At 37.5% G+C, this 21,255-nt stretch overlaps 1 protein-coding gene across 1 annotated transcript; it reads right to left on the bottom strand.

Annotated features, from left to right (window-relative positions):
• Positions 1 to 2,827: 2,827 nt before the first annotated feature.
• On the bottom strand, positions 2,828 to 20,304 carry scamp2 (secretory carrier membrane protein 2). The gene is made up of 9 exons (XM_037767516.1): positions 20,123 to 20,304; positions 15,449 to 15,526; positions 14,117 to 14,206; positions 12,052 to 12,163; positions 10,779 to 10,907; positions 9,037 to 9,196; positions 7,703 to 7,804; positions 5,707 to 5,824; positions 2,828 to 5,107 (listed from the first exon to the last, which is right to left on the bottom strand). Exons 1-9 carry the CDS (start codon positions 20,177 to 20,179, stop codon positions 4,961 to 4,963), a joined length of 993 nt encoding a protein of 330 aa, XP_037623444.1. The 5' UTR covers positions 20,180 to 20,304; the 3' UTR covers positions 2,828 to 4,960.
• Positions 20,305 to 21,255: the final 951 nt, after the last annotated feature.

Here is a 21,255-nt window from a genome sequence, read left to right as displayed (position 1 = left end):
GGTAGACCCCACTCACCTGTAAAATTGAGACTGGCAGTAATAGCGTCATCTTTCACAGACTATAAAGCAACCATATTATATATTAATCATAAGCAGGATGTGGAATTGTACAAACGTGGGTCATCCTATCTTGTGTGAGTGCAGAAAACGGCAGAATTAAATGGTATTTGAAGTTTACTGGTCATATTTTATTCCATAGAAAGAGATGAACAATATTTGAGGATATGACTGATGTAGAAAGAGCGGCTGGTTTGTTAGAGACAGCCAGGTGTTGGTGATTAGATGTAGAGGTGATTAGTATGCTGGAGATAAAACCACTGGGATGTGACCTTTCCACGTCTCTCATTACTGGCAGTACCTCAGCAAAACATGGACTAGATATTTCTGTAGAATTCCCTCCTGTACAACGGACATTAATAAAGGAAACCTTGATTTAAAAATAAAAACAAATCCACCAGTCATTGGCTACAGCCTCTGTCGTACTTCTGAAAGCGCCCGTCTGCTCAGGTAGCCGCCGACCTGTCTGGCCCAGTTTGTCGATGGCTGCAGTGTTTGATGGGAAGTGGCTGCAGTTATTCTGAGCTCCAGACTGAGTGACAGACAGACAGACAGACAGACAGACAGAGTGACAGATGGTAGAAGCAGCAGTTTGGCTTTCAGGGCAGATTCCCCACAGGCTGTCTGGGTCACTGCAGACACAGGGAGGTCACAAAGGTCGGCCTCTCCTCTTTGCTTTGTGTCCGGTCTCCTAAATATAGACAGGAGGCAACTGGGAGAGACTCTCTATGAAAGAGGAGAAAATGGCCTGGAGCTGTTGATGAGTAAGCGGTCTATAGAGGGTTTAGCTGTTGTTTCATTGAATTTAAATGTTCTGTCTAAGGGCAGGACTACCTGAGCAAGCGAGCGACACATCAGAGAATCTACTGATGTGAAACCCTCTGACACCAGACAAAACCATCTGTTCAGTTCCAGTCCGACCCCTACAGGGCACCTACAGGCAAGAACAATTAAAGAAAAGTCTCTAGCAGTTATTGTCTGCAGGTGTCAAGTCTAATGCTGCATCCCAATTTGCATACTTCCATACTTACTACTGTTATTTTGAGTGCATAAGTATGCTAAAATGCACTATAAGTACCCGCATGGTGTAAACGGTCAAGTGTGGAACGTTGGACACTTCTCACCCTCAACGGTCGCCATGCTACGTAGCGGATAGGGGAGGTTCCAGCAGCGATTGCGGTTGCTCCGTTGAACACCGCACTATACAAATGTAAGCACCACTATATTGTAGAGATAGAAGATGGAAGCCATCAGTATTGTTTATTAGGTCAATTTATTACACGACTGTGTTGAATACTCAATTCTCATTGGTCAATCACGGCGTTCTACAGTCTGTTATTTCTTTATGGCAGACCGTTGCTATGTAGAACAGACCGTTGCTATGGGCGCAGCTCTGATGTCGGACTCTGACGGACCGTTTTTATGTCAAATTATTGATTTCTTCAGTAAGTAGCTGTGTAATAAGCAGGATAACGTACAGCTAGCGGGTCATTGTCGTGAAAGAATCCCCTTCAAGGCGATGAGAGACCCCTCCGCCATCGCCCTGTCGGGGTTTCTTTCACAACAATGATCAGCTCGCTGTACGTTATGTAAGCAGTCTGTAATGATTCGGAACGGCAAACGATAACGCTGCTAGCTAGCTAACAAAGGGCGATCGTCATTTCCGGCGAGTGTACAACAACCATGTTTCATTTGAGACAACACTAGCCCGTTGAAATTCCCGCACTACACAAGAAGTAGATCGTGTACACGGTGTACTACATGGAAGTGTCTGAATTGATGGTGCCTTCAAATTAAGCTTGTGTTTACAACATGGGAAGTCGTGTACACGATATGCTTGGCGTTCCAGTGGTTAAGTCGTGAAGAACACCGCCGCTAAGCAACGGCAATATTAACGTTACTGTCGACGTCTAGAAGCCACAGAGGCTAACAATTTAGCAGGCTAGCAAGTGGGTCATCATGCAGTAAATGCAAAGACATAATAATGACAGGAAAAAGATGAGGCTGTTGGGAATATGTCCTCAGACATATTATAAAATTACGAAGAAAAACAATAAATGACTAAAATTACAATATATTAACTTATTATGCACCGAAAAATTAACCTCCGTGGCCTCCGCCATTTCTGACAACGTCCACAAACACGTCACAACTCGTGAACTCGGAGCTTTCAGAAACTTTCAACATACGAGGTTGTGAATACGACAAGAGGGGGGCGTTCATATGGACTCTTCTCGTGAACACGGTAAACACGACCCCATGTGAGAAGGCACTGTGAGACGCAGCTTAAACTGCTGCAGTTACAACCTTTCTTTTAGATCAGCGGCTCCCATCCTTTTTGACTTGCAACCCTGTAAAACAAGGTAATGTCTACTTGTGCAATGTTTTATTTTAAGAATGTCTGTTTTAATTAAAGGGACTGTTTGTAACTTCTTACAAGTATAAATCATTGCGGGTCGGTGTCCCATGCGCGCTTGCAGGTGGCTACGCTGTTCAGACTCAGACTCCAACACAAACTACACGGAAGCAACAGGGCGCTGACTTTCGTTAACTTAACGGCCACAGGTGTCGCTGTTAACAAGCAATTTCTGATTCTTACACCGCCGCTTTACACGGTGCATGTTTGTCACCAAATAGCTCCCCATTGTGGAGAATCTGCAGGGTGATAAATTTAAATTGTTAGTTTGGGAGCAAGCTCTAGATCCGTTTCATGACGTGATTCAACAGTAAAAAGTGCCTTTACCATTTCAAACTATCACGTTTAAATAACCAGAATCAACTCTTCTCTTTATTCAAGAAACAGACTGAATGTTTATAACAGGAGAATAATGGTGAAACATTGATTAAATGGTGATTAAATATATCATCAGTGCAAAAATGCCAAACAAGCCTTCATCAACCTGATAAGTTAAACTAAAAGCAAAGCCATATCTATTTACGTTATGTTCAGAATTTTACATATTTTTTGTAAAGCATTCATAACTTTATCAAAAACAATTGTTATAAGCAAAAAAAAAACAATTACAGCTTTAAATGAAAGCAAAGCATTTTATTAGATGCTATATTGAAATACAAAAGGCACTGGATTTCGTTCTCTCGAAGCGATGCATACAGCGATGTGTGAATTAATACAAGTCTTTTATTATGTAATTATGGATGTAAGATCGAACATTAAATCAGACCGCTATCACTCGATGATCGGAGTCGTTCTTCAGGACTGCCAACGTGTGTTTACATCCAAGCTGATGTTTTAAAACAGTACATCAAATACACACACGTGTGCATGTTCTTCAATATAAGTAATCACATAGAAAATATACATCGGTACACAAATAATTTAGAGATTGGTGGTCGTCTTTGAGAGGTACAAGGAAGACTTGAAATTCTTTCAAGAAGTTTTTTATGTGGAAAAAAAGTGCAGTAGCAGCAGCAGCTGCATACTGGTGATGTTGAGACACTGGTTCTCTTTAAAGGAAGATAAGTGTTATGGCAAGGTTACACCGCTCTTGTAGAAATTATAAATCAGAGACACATCAGGGAAATTTGGGATTCAGGTCCTGCTTCTCCTGTCAAACCTCATTAGAGCTGAATACATTTCTACACTGTTAATCTTCATGAAAAATAAACCGTTCCTCCTCCTGCATTTACTGTCTGTTAGTAGTAAAATCAATAGAATAGGCTCAGCCCATTAAAGCAAACTGTATCTATGTTTTGTAAACTAATTTTATTAGCAAAATGTTCCATTTTTATACGCCCGTATTGCTTTGGTTTCCTTAGAAACAACTCTTCAAAGGCAGTGATCAAAGAAGCTGAAGCTGCTTCATAAAAAATTTATGTATATGATAGGAAACAAAAATCGGATGAAGTAATTTGGCCTAAATTGGCTGTTTACAAGCAAGAAATTAATGGAAGTAAAACACTCTGATTTCCTCTGTGGATATGATCTTTATGTAGAAACTCTATCATGTGACCAAATACCAAAATATACAGGATTTCTACCAGTTTTCTGACACCACAGTGGTTTTTCAGAAAGATCTTGGCAAAAGTTTGGCTCCAGACAAAAGACAAAGGCACATGTTTTAGTACTAAAATCTGAAAGTGATGGGAATCCAGTGTGTTTTCTCCCACAGATTTAAATGAACAGTTACAGTAATAGTGATAAAATCTTGAAATCTAACGCCATACAGATCACGATTAACTGTGTGATTCAACTGTTACTTTTCTTCCTTATTAGAATGATATTTTGCAGCACATAAAAGAGAGATATTTCGCCAAAATAGGTTCAACAACGAAGAGAAATGCCTTTGAGACAGAAAAAAAACACTTCATCTTATTTATATTACAGGATCGGAGTCCACCAGCGGTGTGGAGAAACAAAAGCGTACTGCGCCCACATGAAGACATGTGACCAGCATGCCAGTACACACACACATACATACATACATACATACATACATACACAGACACACACACAGTCACATATTACACTGAAGAGCATCGCCAAAAAGTGCACACAAAATGTACAAAGCCAGGACAAACTGAAATAGCGATCAGTCAACTTCATTCATGCTTTCCACCTCAGAATGCACTCGATGTGAGACTTCCCCCCCCCCCCCCCGACTGCAGTCCCTCTGCAGGAGACACGCTGAATGTGAGAAGCAAAGTTAAGGTGGGGGAATTACATGTGCACTGATAGTGGGGGTGAAAGGAGGGAGACTAATCATGTAGCCTCACCTAGCTCAAGGTCTATACGTTATCAGGTTAGATTATAATTTGAGACGGGAAGAAACACAATGAACCTCGGCTTCCTGATTCACTCAGCGTTGATTTAATGAATCATCTAGACCTGATAACGTATAGACCTTGACCTTGTTAAATGGAGCTCAGCTCATTCTACCATCATTTAGGGTCTCTGGAAAGCTCCCTGTGCAGCGGAGGATGCTGCACCAGCAGCAGCTGTCTGGAAGGTTTTATTGGTGAAGACGCCCTGCGAGAATTCCTGCTGAGCCTTCTGGAAACTGGCCCCGGTCCGGCGGTACATGCCGTGGACCTGAAGAGAGAAGAGATGGTGAGCAAACGGCTGCCCTCGGTCACATTGGTTCAACGTCTGCTTTTGTATTAAAGGAGACATATCTTGCTCTTTTGCAGGTTCATACGTTCATACGGGTTTCTACTAGAACATTTTTACATGCTTTAACGTTCAAAAAGCACATTATTTTTCTCATACGGTCTGTTGGCGGTATATTCTAATGAGCCTGCATGTGACATAGGAAGGGTAGCCAAATCTGAATGGCTTGTTGAATCACATGTTTTTCTGATCTAGACAGCTCATAAAAAAGCTGACTGGTTTGTCTTATTTCACAGTTTGTGGGTTGGTAGACACTCCAGACACCCAAATGTATGAGCACAAGCACTGAAAAAGTGAGCTTTTCATGATATGTCCCCTTTAATTGATTTTGGTCAAACTCCGTCTACTGAAGTCGTTCTGAGATTTCAATGCAAACGGCAATTTTGAGGTCAAATTCCAAACTTGTATGTTAATACAACAAAACACTCAAAGTAAAAGCTCAGATTAATCAAAGGGCAAACAGTAGCTTCTAATCCACAAATTAAAACTGAACATATGAAAACAAGTGAATAAAGTCTCACCATCTTGAGCAGGATGATTGACAGCACGGCACAGATGGTGAAGAGGATGGCCACTATGATCATGATGGCTCCCACCGGCTTGTTTGTAGCGATGATGGTGAAGGCAGCGATCCAACCACTGGAGTCAACAAACACCGTTAACTTTTAGATGATGTCATGAACTACATCAATCAAACTGACGGGCATCTTCAACAGTATGTATAGAGGTACATATACAGTATGTATATATTCTGGAGGAGAGTTGGGTTACATTTAGGGAGAGAAGAAGAATGTGTTGAAGGAGCAGCGTGAAAGAAAAGCTGAGATGATACAAGAAGAAGAGGCAGAATAAAAAACTCATTCATATCACTCAATAATGAGCATAATAAAAGCGGTATTATTACAACATGAGTGCATGCTCTAGAAGATCAAATAAAACACATTTCAAAGTGACGGTAAATTAACATAAAAGTGCCTCTCTTGTTTTCAGAATATGTTGGTGAAACGGTGCTGCTTTGTGATTTGCATCTCATCTGCAAAGGAAGCGCTAAAAAACAAGTAAGTGTCCCCTTGACTGTGTCTGTTTTGATATTATGCAAAGCCATGATGAGATGAGAAGTACTGTTATAAAATGGAGAAGGGGGAAATGAAGAGCCACTTGGACCAGGGTCATTCTGGAAAGTGCCATTTTTAAATCAAATGGCTTATTTAAAAAGTGTGCATCACAAAAAAAGAGTCTCTGCACATTTTACAGGTTAAAATATAACATCAGACACAGAACTAAGAGCCTTCACATACGCATGTATACGGGAATAATCCCAAACATACAGTAATTTAACATGATTGAGTTAAATAGTCCATATACTGTAGCAACAATAACTAGTTATCAAAGCAGAAATCAGTTGAATGTTACCCAGCCAGTGAGACTAGGACGGGCCAGGTCACAGAGAAAAAGACTTGAAGATTTGAAAATCTCAACAGAATCTGCCTCCTGAATTTGCATTGAGACTTTATTCCTTTACTCTGCGTAGGTGTGTGCGTTCACACCATAGCCTATCTCTTGTCTTGCTTTCGACAACATCAAGCTCGCTCTGGTTGCTCTGGTGCTCTCTCACATAGTAGTAAACATTTTGGCTGCTCCAAAGGTCATGAAAAACACTCAGCTAGTATGATCAATTTATTTATAGAAATTCTGAATTATATATTTTAGAAAACAGAAAAGGGGCAAAAGTCTGGAAACAAAAATGTTTTTCCATACTCTTTTCTTTTTTTCCATACTTATCCAGACCTGGAAATTACTAAAATCAAATTCCATACTTTTCCTTACTGCGTAGGAACCCTGTTTTAAGTAGGAACCCTGGTGAGTGTTGGCAGAACGTAGCAGAGACAGTGAGCAGCAGAAACTTACAGAGTAACCAGCAGACAGAGAAGCAGCAGGCTAGAGGCTGAAGGATGAAAAGTCTCTGAAGGAATGCAGAAAAAATGAGAAAAAGAGTAAAAAAGAGAGAGGACAGCAGCTTATAGGCCGGCTGAAAGGTAGTACTTCTGATACTAAAGGCAAAGAACCACAAGTACACGGAACACTCCTTTAAAATCAATCAGGAGTCAATCAGTATTTTGTTATTAACATGTTCAGATTGGTTCAGATTTTCATGTTTTTCTTCTGACTAGTGTTAATTATTCATAGTAGGATTTGGCAAAGAAAAAGTGTGTAAGGTAATCAAGTTATAAAAACACTTGTTTAAAAAGTCAAACCACTGTTAATTACAATCTATTTGTTTATGGATCAGTGTACACCAATGTGGTGGCCAAATCTACAAATTAATTGAATGGGATTTGGATTTGGATATTTTTTAACTTGCTGCCTGAACTTGGGGCTCATGCTACGTCTGAATGTACCTTAAACTTGACAAAAATGTCACACTTCTGAGACTTCACTGATCACCGAGGAAACAATCCTAGCTTTATTTCATAAACTCTCCCAATGTCAGCATGAAACATGCAGCGTGTGACTCACCTGTTGCCCCACTTGGGGATGCCGACAGACTGGATGATGAAGATCACCACTTGGCAGAAAAACACAAAGAAGAAGAAGAAGAAGCTGAAGGAGCTGTCAGTCCTGAAAATGAAAAAAACAACAACATAAATTTCACTTAAAATATAACACTTTGGAAAATACTTTCAAAGAATCTCTGACAATTTCAAAATAAAAGTGACGCATAACCTCATGAGAAGATTACTGATCCATTACTGTATGAACTAGCAGGTCATTCCATCAGTATAATGTTTGTATGAATGCATACAGAAGGCAACCAACTGTTTGTTCTACTAGGTTTTGTTGTTGTAAAAATGATGTATTACAATTCAGTAAGCATGTGTTGTGCATGTCTGACCAACCAGTAATGCATGATGAGGTGTCGGGGTTCAACAAAATAAAGGACGAGGTTGAAGCAAAGAATAGCGTGGCCAAGTCCATTATTTTCTATATTGGGATGTCGCAGAGTGTATTACTGTGCTCATACCATGGCTAACTATTAGATAATAACAATAACAATAATAATAATAAAAATAATAAACTTTATTTATACAGCACTTTTCAAAATAAAGTTATAAAGTGCTTTAAAAAAATAGAAATGGCACAATACATTAAAATAGTTTAAAAGTTATACAACATTGAGCAAAGGAGCTAAATATAAGAAAAAGTACAATAAGTAACATATATATATATATATATATATATATAAAATAATTAAAATAATCATTAAAATAAAAGTGAAAATTCAGGCCACAAACCCTGTGAAAGAACATTTATTAAAATATGTTTTTAAGAGGGATTTAACAGGATAAGGAGCTGACTTTTAACCTACTGCTGAGATTAGTTTCACCTGTCAGTTAACTTGTAATATGGTGCAAAGAACATATTTTGTTGCTAATATAGTTACCTTACAGTTTAATATACCTTAAGCATTTACTTAGAACAGAATAAAACTCTGTTGAATGAGGTGTTGACATGCAAACCAAAGAGAAAACAGTATTTTCCATGGCCACAGTATAATAAAAAAATACCACCTTATGTACAATAGTTAAAGCAAATGAGGAAAATTACATTCCTATACGACTAGGTTACATCTACCGCTATCACTAATACATAAGCTGCCTATGTAGGTTATTACAGGTGAGTGGCTGGCATGGAAACATAAGATTTCTTCTCACAGTTACCTAGCATTGAGTTCCTCTTGAAGGAACAGGCAAGCTAAGTATGATTATACTTGTTATAGATATCTACATGAATCGACTGTTGTATTATAAAGGCCACACACACATTTTACGATTTTACAGGTGGAGACTCACTTGAAGGCCTTGTAGACGGGCCGGTACCAGCAGAGGAAGGAGCAGGGAGCGAAGAGGATGAGCCAGAGAATGGAGAGGCCAAAGTCAACACCGTAGGCTGCATCGGCGGTGAAGTAAGCCAAACAGGCCAGCAGGTTGAGGAACAGAGTCACGCAGTTGACTGAAGAAACAGCGGAGAGAGACAAGAGTCAAAAATAATACTACTGCTGCTAATATCAGCATCATCTTCATTTGTAGAGCAGAAACACCTCTATTACTATGACTATAAAAGCTGTAAATACTGATGAACATACCACAACTTGTAAAAACATGATAGTATATGTAACTAAGCACTTAAAAAACATAATGCATATATAAAAGAGAAATTGGAAAAACGGCTTAAATTTGAAATATCAGATGATGACTGGCAAAACATGATGAATATTCACCATACTTCCACCAATTTACAGACATAGATTAATGCTTTTTTGGAAATGTCAGAAAATAACTGTGTTTAGGAAATGGTATATTAAGTGCATAAAAGAGTTGTTGGTTCTCTGAAGGCAGTGTAAAGGGAAGCTACAGATATTTGGTTGAAATAATGTTACTAGCAAGTAAAAAAGCTATTACAAGGAACTGGGAAAAGGTAGCGCCGTCAACAAAGGACCAATGGCTAATAATCGTTGAACAAATCTTCTTAAAGGTGCTAAATGTGAAATCGAGAGCAGATCTATTGCCTCTCAATGACCCTCAACATGGCGGTGACTGAGCCGGTGGCTTGCGCAGTTAACGGGGCTAGCAACGCTAATAAGGAAAACAACGGCAACAAATCTGTTGCAAATCCGTTGCCAAAAAAGTCCAAGTGGGAAAAAAAGAAACACAAAACAATATGAAGCAGTACTAATACTAAAATGGAGATTATCTCAAAACAAGATGACATGTATGATTGTCCATAGTAAATCGTGATTAATTTTTTTTATCTGTTCAAAATGTACCTTAAAGGGAGATTTGTCAAGTATTTAATACTCCTATCAACATGGGAGTGGACAAATATGCTGCTTTATGCAAATGTATGTATATACTTATTACTGGAAATCAATTAACAACACAAAACAATGACAGATATTGTCCAGAAACCCTCACAGGTACTGCATTTAGCATAAAACAATATGCTCAAATCATAACATGGTAAACTGCAGCCCAACAGGCAACAACAGCTGTCAGTGTGTCAGTGTGCTGACTTGACTATGACTTGCCCCAAACTGCATGTGATTATCATAAAGTGGGCGTGTCTGTAAAGGGGAGACTCGTGGGTACCCATAGAACCCATTTTCATTCACATATCTCGAGGTCAGAGGTCAAAGGACCCTTTGAAAATGGCCATGCCACTTTTTCCTCGCCAAAATTTAGTGCAAGTTTTCATATACTTTATATATAAAATATATAAATATATATATATATATATAAAAGTCAATATAAGTCAAGGACTAAATAAATGTCCAAAGAAAAAAGACATTTTAATGTTAAATGCTCCATGACACCAGCAGGTATCAGTATTACCTACATGCAAAGTGTTTATGTTGCCACAAGGTGGCATTTTTACAGCTCTGCCAGCATTGGTTATTGAAACACACTATATGTTTTGGTATCTCAGGTGTCTTTTCTGAATACAAAAAGGTAAAAATGCTAATACATAAAAAAATGTTTACAGCTCAGCCCTGATGTACACTTACAGTACACACCAATCATTTAACTGTACTTACACATCCAGAGATAGTACATCATCTTGCAGACTCTCTGGGCCTCGGGGGGGATTTCCTCTGAGAAGTCCTGATAGAAACATGGTTTGATGGGGAAGAACTTGGGCAGTGGAGGCCAGTTGTTCATTTTACCTGTTAAGACAAGACGCAACATCTGTCCTGTTAGAAAGAAAGAGCTTGTCTCACCCCTAGAGGAAAAGAAAGACAAAAATTCGATCTGACCATAACTTAAGAATTCATATGCTAATTATGACAATTTCACACATGTCTTAACAGGATAAAATGATGAAGTGATGTCATTTTGGACATATATGGATGTAAACTGCAACATGACTGGTTGGCGGAGGCGTACAACCGGGAGGTGGTAATTCTAAATGTATTAATAATTCTATCTATTTAAATATTTAAACCTTTAATGAGGAAGTAGAGTTAAAATGATCTGATAACATAGAGATTTTAAATGAAAATCTTTGCATTTCAGATGCTGTAACCTGCAAATGCTTGATATATTCATTTGATAAGTAGCTTTGACTAAGAATCTGGATCACAATTTTGTAATTCTGTGTTGTGCTAACAGCACAAACAGTGCAAACAACAGCCAGAGTGCTGACAGAGCTAACACTGTTAACATGGGGTCGGGGAACAGAAGGGTGGGCGCTACACTTCAGCGACGGCGCTATATCCCATCTGTGCCCACGGCGTAATTTAACATTTTCAAAATCAGTCAAACCGAAAAGTGAGTTTTTCTTATCAAACTATATTTAGTTTTTTGGCACATGGGACTACCGTTTTTTCAAAAATGATAGAAAATGCCGTAGAATAAGCAGTAAAAATGTAGGGATTTTTAGTATTTTCAGTACACAAATTTGAGGGGCTCCTATCTACATATTCCATATAAATAAAAGTTGCACAGAACCATTATATCTCCTACATATATAGAGATAAATGGATTAACTCGGCAAACAGCAAATAAAGTTGAAAATCCATGTAAATTTAAAACCAAGCTGAATGGTGATACAACATCCATGGGTGCCACCAGAATAGTTTTCAGATTTTTTATTTAGTTTAATATGAATTTTATACTCTGCCATTATATCATATTATGAAAAATGTGTTTTTTGGGTGGGTGCATGATATGGATTTCACTTCAGTGTATTTTTCACAGCCTGTGTGCAAGAATGTTTTTACATTATCTCTGATACATATAATGCACACATTGCATATTGTGTTGTGATAGTGCTGCAGAGGGAGGAGGAGAGGTTTTGTCTCTAATGACCTGACGGGCCTCGGCTCTGTAGCTCCTGCTCTCTGCGGTCCAGCTCGGCAGCTTTTCTCTCCAGCTCCTCCTGCTGCCTCAGCAGATTGGCCTGAGCTGCAGCAGCAGTCGCCTGAAGGCGAAGAAGGAGAATCAGAAACACTTTACTCAACAACACATTGAATGCGCAGGAATTTATCTTGCTGACATTAGTGCAGAGACACATCAGCAACTCTCAGGAGTTTCACATTATATACAAATGCACAGACACAACAGGACAAATGAAAAATGATTCACTATATCTAAGGAAGGGGTGAGCCACTGTTAATGATTTTAGAAGCTGCATGTAGACGTCAACATAAATAAGGGATGAAAGGCAGATGGAAAATCGTGCATAAATGAATAACAGATGTAAATAAACACATATATACATTTAAAAATAATATAAATAAATACAAAATAATAAACAATAAATGCAAACATAAATAAATCAATTTAAAAAATATACAAATAATACATTAATAAATAAAAGGGAAAATTAAACAGAAGAGTAAATAAATAAGGGGATTTATACAAAGATAAATAAATAAAGAAGCAAATTGAAACAGAAATATAAATTTATGTCACATTTTATCAATTAATTAATTATTTTCGCTTTATTTAATGTCATATTTATTTATCTATCGAATCATTTAGTTATTTATTAATTCATTTTTTATTTCAGTAGGTTCCGCCTTCCATAGATCAACAGCCATTCTGAGTATTGCAAGTGTTTATAAACGCATACATGTATTTTTAAAAAGGACACGTTACAGTATGTAAAACCAAAAATACATATTTATGATCCTCTGATGTCTGACTTGGCAGAAAAGGGAAGGACACAGGTGATCTTCAGTGCTATTTATAAATATTCATAAGACGATCAGTGGAACAAGGAGACTCATTATAATATTGTGTAAACTTGAGTACATGTGTGTGTGTGTGTGTGTGTAGCCACTAAACATCCTCAAGTATCACTTGCTATTTGAAGAGACAGTACTGGGAGGCAGAATGGATGGCTAAGCTCTTAGTCACATATGGTTATTATAAATATTACAGCTACATGTCTAAAATAAGCAAACTGTTGGCTAAAGGTATAATTCACACTGAATATATGCTGCCTGTATGTCAGATGTTTTTGGGTTCTCTATTCTTAAGTCTATGTAATTAGCTCTGGATCTTGAACTGGATTCTTGGAACCTTGGTGCTATCTAGTGCAGAGGTTCTCAATATTTTTTTGACCCCTTACAAGATAGAGAATATGCCGGGGATCCCCTCATGTATGTCGCTTGGGAATAATTTGACGTAGCCTATTTTTTACACTTCTATAATTGCTATGTGAAAGAACAATACAAGAGAACGTTACTCCAGCTGTAGCTTCAGCCGTGCTGCTTTGAACGGAGCCATGTGGAGGCGTGTCTGAGGTAGGATGACAGAGCGCCAGCAGACCTGAGACCAGCCGACCACGGATCATGAATGCATAACATAAATAAATAAAAGTAGCGCGATGAATGTATCTAAATGTAACAGGATAAAAGTAATGAATTTTCTCTAAAGATCTACTCAAGTAAAACTACTCTAAAAAGTTACTTGAGTACATGTAACTCGTTACTACCCACCACTGACGATGCCCAACTTCATTGAGTGAAGCATATAAATTAGTAAATAGGAACCGGCAGAGGATCGGTCAGTAGTGGCTACTGGGTAGGGTCGTATTTTATTTTCTTTATTTGGTTAATTAACTTAGCTATTTATTTAATTTAGCTACCTTAGTTAATCATGTTCTGTGTTCTTTTGTACTACCTTTATTTTGTGGAAAACTGAAGCATACAGCTGTACCAACTGTGTGAACAATAACAGAGCTGCAATATACTGTATATGCACACACAAAATAGGAACAGGACCCTGGGAAGTACTGCCCTTCACATCTACTTCAGAGTAGTATTTTTCAACTGCAGCAGATAAGTGGAGGGTTTGGCAGAGAGAGAGAGAGAGAGAGAGAGAGAGAGAGAGTATGTACTGTAGTGTCCAGTAATAGGTGACTCACCTTCGGACTGGGCTCTGTAGACGGCTGTAAAACTGCAGGCTGGTAGGGAGGGGGGGCGTCGGTTGGAGTGGTATGAGTAGCTAGGCCATCCTGAAAAACAATAATAAGCAAACGAATGACAGTGATTGTGAGGAGATGTACAAGGATGAGACAACAAGACCAAGACAAACGGGAACATGAGGGAGGAAAGGAAATGAAAGTTAGGGAGAGTTAAGAGGAAGCAGGAGGAGGATGGGGAGTACGAGAACAAAGAAAACAAGGAGACTAACAAGGAAGAGGAGAACAAGAACAAAACATAAAGGAAAAACAGCAAGTAGGGCATGATCAAGATCAAATAAGAGGAGAAAAAAAGATTGGGTGGTGAAACGTGAGTAAGAAAAATAACATTTAAACACATACAGATAAAATAATACAGGTTGAAAAAAGATGAGGACCATGAGGAGAAAAACAAATTAAAGGGATAGTTTGGGTTATTTGAAGTGAGGTTGTATGAGGTACTGATCCATAGTCAGTGTATTACCTACTGGAGTTTGGAGCAGACAGGAGTTACCGCACAATGTACTGCTGTGGACGGGGCCGACAGCAAATGTATTTTAGCCCCCTAAAAGCCTAACCTATAAAAATCAATATAGGTTTAAGTGTACGCTATATTTAGAATATTTTCACTGGTTTACCTTGGTGGGAGACAGCTATACAGTCTATGTTTTTAGACGGGGAACTGAAGCCGTTATCTATGCTCTAGCCAAAGCCACCAGACTCCATTGAAAAAAACAGCAATTTTATCAAGCGTAACACAGGAGTTGCTGGTCTACCGTTGCCTCGATCTGTTAGTTTGTGTTATTGTGTGACTTTGGTTAGTTCGGATTCACACAAATAAATGAAACGATCAATGCAGCGGTAGACCAATAACCTCTGTGTTCTGCGAGGTAGAATTACATGTTTTTTCAATGGAGTCTGGTGGCTTTGGTCGGAGAATAGATGAACACAACGGCTTCAATTCTCCGTCGGAAAGGGCAGTCTGACGGCGAGGTAAAGCGGTGAAAATATTCTAAATATAGTGTACACTTATACTAATATTCTTTTAGGTGGCTAAAATCTGTTTTGCTGCCAGCCCCGTTCACAGCAGTACATTGCTTTGGTTCAGTGTGGTAAATTCTGTCTGTTTCTCCGAACTGGGGGCGTGCCGACCATCACCTACTGTAGGTAATACACTGACTATGGATAAATACCTCATACAATCACACCAGAACTATCTTTAACTCCCTTTAATGATAAAAAAGTAGAAGAAAAAAAAAAAAAGTTGATAAAGGACACAGCTTTTAGATGTCTTACTGTGGGATGAGCAGGGAATGGGTTGTACTGGTCAACTGGATCTGTGTTGATGTTGGTCGCTTGTGTGACCGACGGATCCTGGAACGCAACAGAACAAAACATGTGTCATTCTTCATTATCAGCCACTCAGCTAATCACCACAAATATATATCTACATAAACCAGATCAACTTTAACAAAAGGAATTCTAACAATCTCAATTGCTCGATTGCTTGAATCAGAATCAGAAATACTTTATTGATCCGCGGGCGGAAATTGGGACGTTTTTAGTTGCTAGCATATAAAAGCATAACGAAATGTAAAAAAAGAGAAATAAAGAAGGATGTAACATGTAAATTATGTACGAAAACAGAACAACACCCAGTGTTATATAACACAACAGCGACAAAATAGAAAACATATAACCAAACAAATAATAAACTAAGTAACTAAGGAAAAAATAAATAATAATATTATAATAGAAAATAAAAAGAGTACAACCTTGGACTAGACACAATCAAATGAACAATCAGTTTTCACCAAAACAAATATTTACTGCTGTTTATCTTATCCTCAGAAGAACCTTTTCCTAGAAACTTTCATTTCCTGAAACACTGACGGTAAACCTAAAGGAAAGTGAGTCCAGACTATGGAATCTGGAACCATCTTTGACCAAGTCATAAAATGAAGTACGATAACATCCAGCTGTTGTTGCAATAACCTCTGATGAATCATTACCTTCTTAACAGAGGTTAGGCTTCGTAAACATTAATTGACTCAAGTGTATGATGACAGACGTGATGATTAATTCAGTAGCTTCTGACTGATACGAGAGGCCGATCTGCAGCGTCTGAGAAGTTTAGAGCAGATTTTGGTCCTGATGAATTCCATGAGTTTTCCAAGACATTCCTTGACTAAATCAAAGCACACCTGTGACCTAAAAACCTGTAAATGCCTCACTGGACTTTTAACGCAACTGTTCCAGTTGAACAAAAATCCTAATTTAGTTCATGCATCACGTGCAAACTAGCTGAAAACCAATCTAATGTTGGTCCTAAATGTTGGCTTGTGAAAGTGCCTTGTTAACCAATGTGTCAAATAAGTTGTCAATAAGTTAGAGCTGCAATGATTAGTCAATTAATTGATCCACAGAAAATTATGGGAGACAATTCTGATATTTGATTTAATCATTTTGAGTCTATTTTTTAAGTAAAAAATGCCAAAAATGCTCTGGATGCAGCTTCTCCAATGTGAGGATTTCATCATTTTCTCTGTTTTATATCAATAAACTGAGTATTTTGTGGTGACAGGCGTCACCTTGGGCTCTGAGAAATTGTGATGATGATTTCTTCACTATTTTCAGTCATTTTAGAGAATAGACAATGAATCAATTTATTGACAAAATTATGGGGCTGACCCAAATGCTTCGAAGCTTCAACCGTAATCGACCTCCAAGTCAGTATTTGAATGCTTTGTTTTTTGTTTTTGTAACATCTGTTACCGCATCTGTCATCTGTGCAGTTGTTTTAATAGAAAAGGCAGCAAAATGGATTGTGGGTATTGCAGGACTTTTGTGAGCTGAACCGATTAATTAATTAATCAATTAGTTTTCAACTATTAAATTAATCACCAACTATTTTGATAATCGATTAATTGGTTTGAGTAAATTCACTGATTCCAACTTCTTAAATGTAAATATTAGTATTAATAGTTTCTTTACTCCTCTATGGCAGTATACTGAATATCTTTGAGTCGTGGACAAAACAAGACATTTGAGGACGTCATCTTGGGCTTTGGGAAACACTGATCGACATTTTTCACCATTTTCTGAATTTATAGAAAATCGATTAATCAAGAAAATAATCAAAGGATTCATCGTCAATGAAAATAATTGTTAGTTGCAGACCTAGTTGATATACAATAAAACTAAAGCACAGCTAAACCACACTAACAAATGTCATAACTGTTTCTAGAATATATCTGTGTCAATTTCTCCTTTTTAGGTTTGAGAACAAGAACCTCACATGATGATAACCCAACAACACGTCACCCCTCACTGGACATGTGATCAAAAGTGTGACGTTACTCACGATTACTTATCTGCTAATGACACACCTGTAAACATTCCCAGCAGGAAACACAGGGTTGTCTATACATCAAACTTTTTTGAGGGGACAGTTTGGAGCAAAAACATAGCTCAAAAACAAAACTAATCATATCCTTATGGATTATTCAAAACATAACATCATGCCAGGGTAGGATTTAAATGACAGATGACATCTTTTAAGAAGTCTTTGTTGATCGTCACAGCCTATGGAGGTATTCAAAACAGCATATTATGCTAAATGTGTGTCTGAGTCACAACTGAGAGACAGCTTGTGTCTTTTGATGACACAGCATAGACAGCAATGGATGAAGAAATCTATAACCAACATCTAAACCTGTCTGAAATAAGGACTAAGCTGGGACAAGCCAAAACAAGACGACACCATGTTCAAAATAACAGCAGTGGGGTGTGGAAACACACACAAAAACACCTCTCTACCGATACTGATGTAGAGCTTTATATCAATCAGGTCTGAAAATGTGACAAATTATAACCCAAACAGGTATATTTGGGATACAATCAGCATGATACTCTGACCTCAAAGTCTGTGTGCCAGGAAACTTGCTGTGATAACTGTTGATTGCCTACAGTAGGTGTGGCTGCAGTTGAATATTGCTACTTAATAGATTTAAGTCACTCACAGTGCCAACATTTTTTGGAAGTACATGGTCATAAAAGCGCACTGTAGATTAGGGGGGGAAAAAGCACTTCAAGGTCACAAAGGGTGCCCAATTTCAATTATTTTTGCCCTCCTGATTTTTGCCCTCCTTCAGTCCACCTGAACCGCTGCATTACACCATAGACAACATAATCCAGCTGCTACAACATGTAGGTTATTTATTCAGTCACTTCCACACCCAGCAAACAAACCGTGGTCTACACTGACGTCACGGCCATTGTGTGCACCTGATATAATAAAGTGTGACTCTGCACTACTGTAAAAGTGACTGCGTTATATAATCATAATCATAAAAGACGTTTCACAGATTCTTCATTTTGATATGTAGTGCGATATGAGTGATTTACCAAATATGTTACAAAGGTATATGTGAAGCCATTTGCTCTTGAGACATGAATTTCTTGTTTTTTATACGGTATATCGCCCTTTGCTGCTTCTATGACAATCATTCTTCTTTTAATGTGTTTCACGCAAGTGCCCAAATTTGATGAATGTGCAATATTCAATCACTGGAGTACCCCTTTAGAGGTCCATGTTGACATAATGTAAGCAATGTGTGCACCTGATATAGTAAAGTGTGACTCTGCACTACTGTAAAAGTGTCTGCGTTATATAATCATAATCATAAAATACGTTTCACAGATTCTTCATTTTGATATGTAGTGTGATATGAGTGATTTACCTAATATGTTGACATGAATTTCTTGTATTATATACATATATCGCCCTTTGCTGCTTCTATGACAATCATTCTTCCTTTAATGTGTTTCACGCAAGTACCCAAACTTTATGAATGTGCAATAGTCAATCACTGGAGTGCCCCTTTAAAGGTCCATGTTGACACAATATAAACAATGTTTGCATGCAACTTGCCCAAATAAATTTGGAAAAGTCTGGAATGCACCCTTCATCTGAAATGTGAGGATACATCCCAAGGATCATGACATTTAAACCCAGAAACAGTTCATTTTTGTCCCCCCCCCCCCATTTGTCTTTTTGTTGTTGTCTGTTAATGCAAATTTTAGAGCTTTTAGTGTTTGTGAATTGTATTTTATCTCTATTTGTGTCTGCAACTCTGTGTTCTTGCTGCTGACCATCTTGGCCAGGTCTCCCTTAAAAAAAGGGGTCCTAATCTCAATGGGACTAACTTGGTTAAATAAAGAGTAAATTAAATAAAATTAAAATTAAAATTTCCAGTGCAGTCAGTTTTAATCAGTAAGTCCACTTTGACATCATTTGACTAAAGAAACACTTTCATCTGTAGGTCAGCTACTTGAACATGGAAGCAAAAGTGACAGATGGCCTATAACTTCTGAGCCCTGAACAATACTAACAGAACACAGCAGACCAGACGTTATCCGGATATACATACATACAATACATGTTTCTGACATAAACACAATGAAGTTACAGAACTGTTTGTAGACTGACCAGACTTCTAGGCTACATCCTGTAGGTTAGCATTTCTAATCAGAGAGCTAACCAGCAGGTACAGTAGCTAGCCTGAAATAGAGTGTCTTTTGGGAATGTACAGGACTCCAAAATTATATAAAATCACATCCAACATATTAGGAAATCCGCCCAATGATATAAACCCCTCTCAAAGTGAATAGTAAAGGTTTTAATGTGCCTAAAAAAGGGTTTGACACACATTCCTGGTTGGCTACAGTTTAACTTCCTGCAACTAAGCAAGCAGAACGCCCCGCCCTCTTTTGAAACAAAGAGCGCTGATTGGTTTAAGCGCTGTCAATCATGTCATCTTTGTCCAATGGTTGGCAGGAGAGCAGATTTAGATCCCTCCCCCATATCCACCCGACAAGTTTCCTGACGTGCTGGCTACCTTCTAACGAATATGTCACAGCTCGACTGAGTCTTTACCAGCTAAATATGATCTAAAAACACACACTTACATTGAAAGGGTTGTCGCCGGCAGGGTCTGCGAACGGGTTGTTATCAAATTCCGACATGTTGATGTGGCTGCGGGCCGGTTTGTGCTCTGTGAACGGAGAATAAGAATAAACAACAAACTCTGCTCCGTCAGTTAGAGTTGCCTCTCAGGACACTTCCTCGAATGAAGCTACGGTGCATGCGCACTCAGTCAGTTGGACTGTGACGCGCTGGTTCTTTTTTTTTTTTTTTTTTTTTATAATTTCTTTATGATAGAAAGTCCAATACAAAAGACGTATAAGTTATATCATTATCAATATATATATATATATATATATACACTGTATATATACACATATATATACATATGTACACTGCAAATGTCCCCACTGCGGGACTAATAAAGGAATATCTTATCTTATATATATATACACTGTATATACAGTATATTGACTACTACTACTACTACTAGTACTAATAATAATAATGATAATAATAATAATAATAATAATGAAAACTGTCATTTTTATTATCAACGGATCACATAGATACCAATAAAATAAAGCTTCTGTACAGCTTTGTAAGTAATATGAAAATAATTACTAATAATTAAATTGATTTTTTATAGTGACGTATTATGTCAAACAAATTATATCATACTACTACTACTGCTAATACTAATACTAATACTAATAATAATAATGAAAACTGTCATTTTTATTATCGATGGATCACATAGATACCAATAAATCAAGCTTCTGTACAGCTTTGCAAGTAATATGAAAATAATCATTTATTTTTTCAAAAAATGTATAATGATGAATTATGTCAAACAAATTATATCATACTACTGCTACTAATAATAATAATGAAAACTGTAATTTGTATTATCAATGGATCACATACATACCAATAAATCAAATAATAATAATAATAATTTTCAAATAATTTCTAATAATAATTATTATAATTTTTATAGTGATGAATTATGTAAAACAAATTATATCATAATACTACTAATAATAATGATAATAATAATAATGAATATTACATTTTTTTATAGTGACGTATAATGTAAAACAAATTATATCATAATACTACTAATGATAATGATAATAATAATAATGAATATTACATTTTTTTATAGTGACGTATA

This window comes from Sebastes umbrosus, chromosome 4 (assembly GCF_015220745.1).
Source record: "Sebastes umbrosus isolate fSebUmb1 chromosome 4, fSebUmb1.pri, whole genome shotgun sequence".
NCBI classification, from domain to species: domain Eukaryota; kingdom Metazoa; phylum Chordata; class Actinopteri; order Perciformes; family Sebastidae; genus Sebastes; species Sebastes umbrosus.
This window is presented reverse-complemented; position numbering and strand designations above follow the sequence as displayed.

Coding starts and splice junctions, on each gene's coding strand:
- scamp2 (XM_037767516.1), bottom strand. CDS start 20,179: ATGTCGGAATTTGATAACAACCCGTTCGCAGACCCTGCCGGCGACAAC. Junction 10,908..12,051: donor ACAGAGCCGAGGCCCGTCAG/GTCATTAGAGAC, acceptor TTGTCTTAACAG/GTAAAATGAACAACTGGCCT. Junction 5,108..5,706: donor CAATCATCCTGCTCAAGATG/GTGAGACTTTAT, acceptor TTCTCTCTTCAG/GTCCACGGCATGTACCGCCG.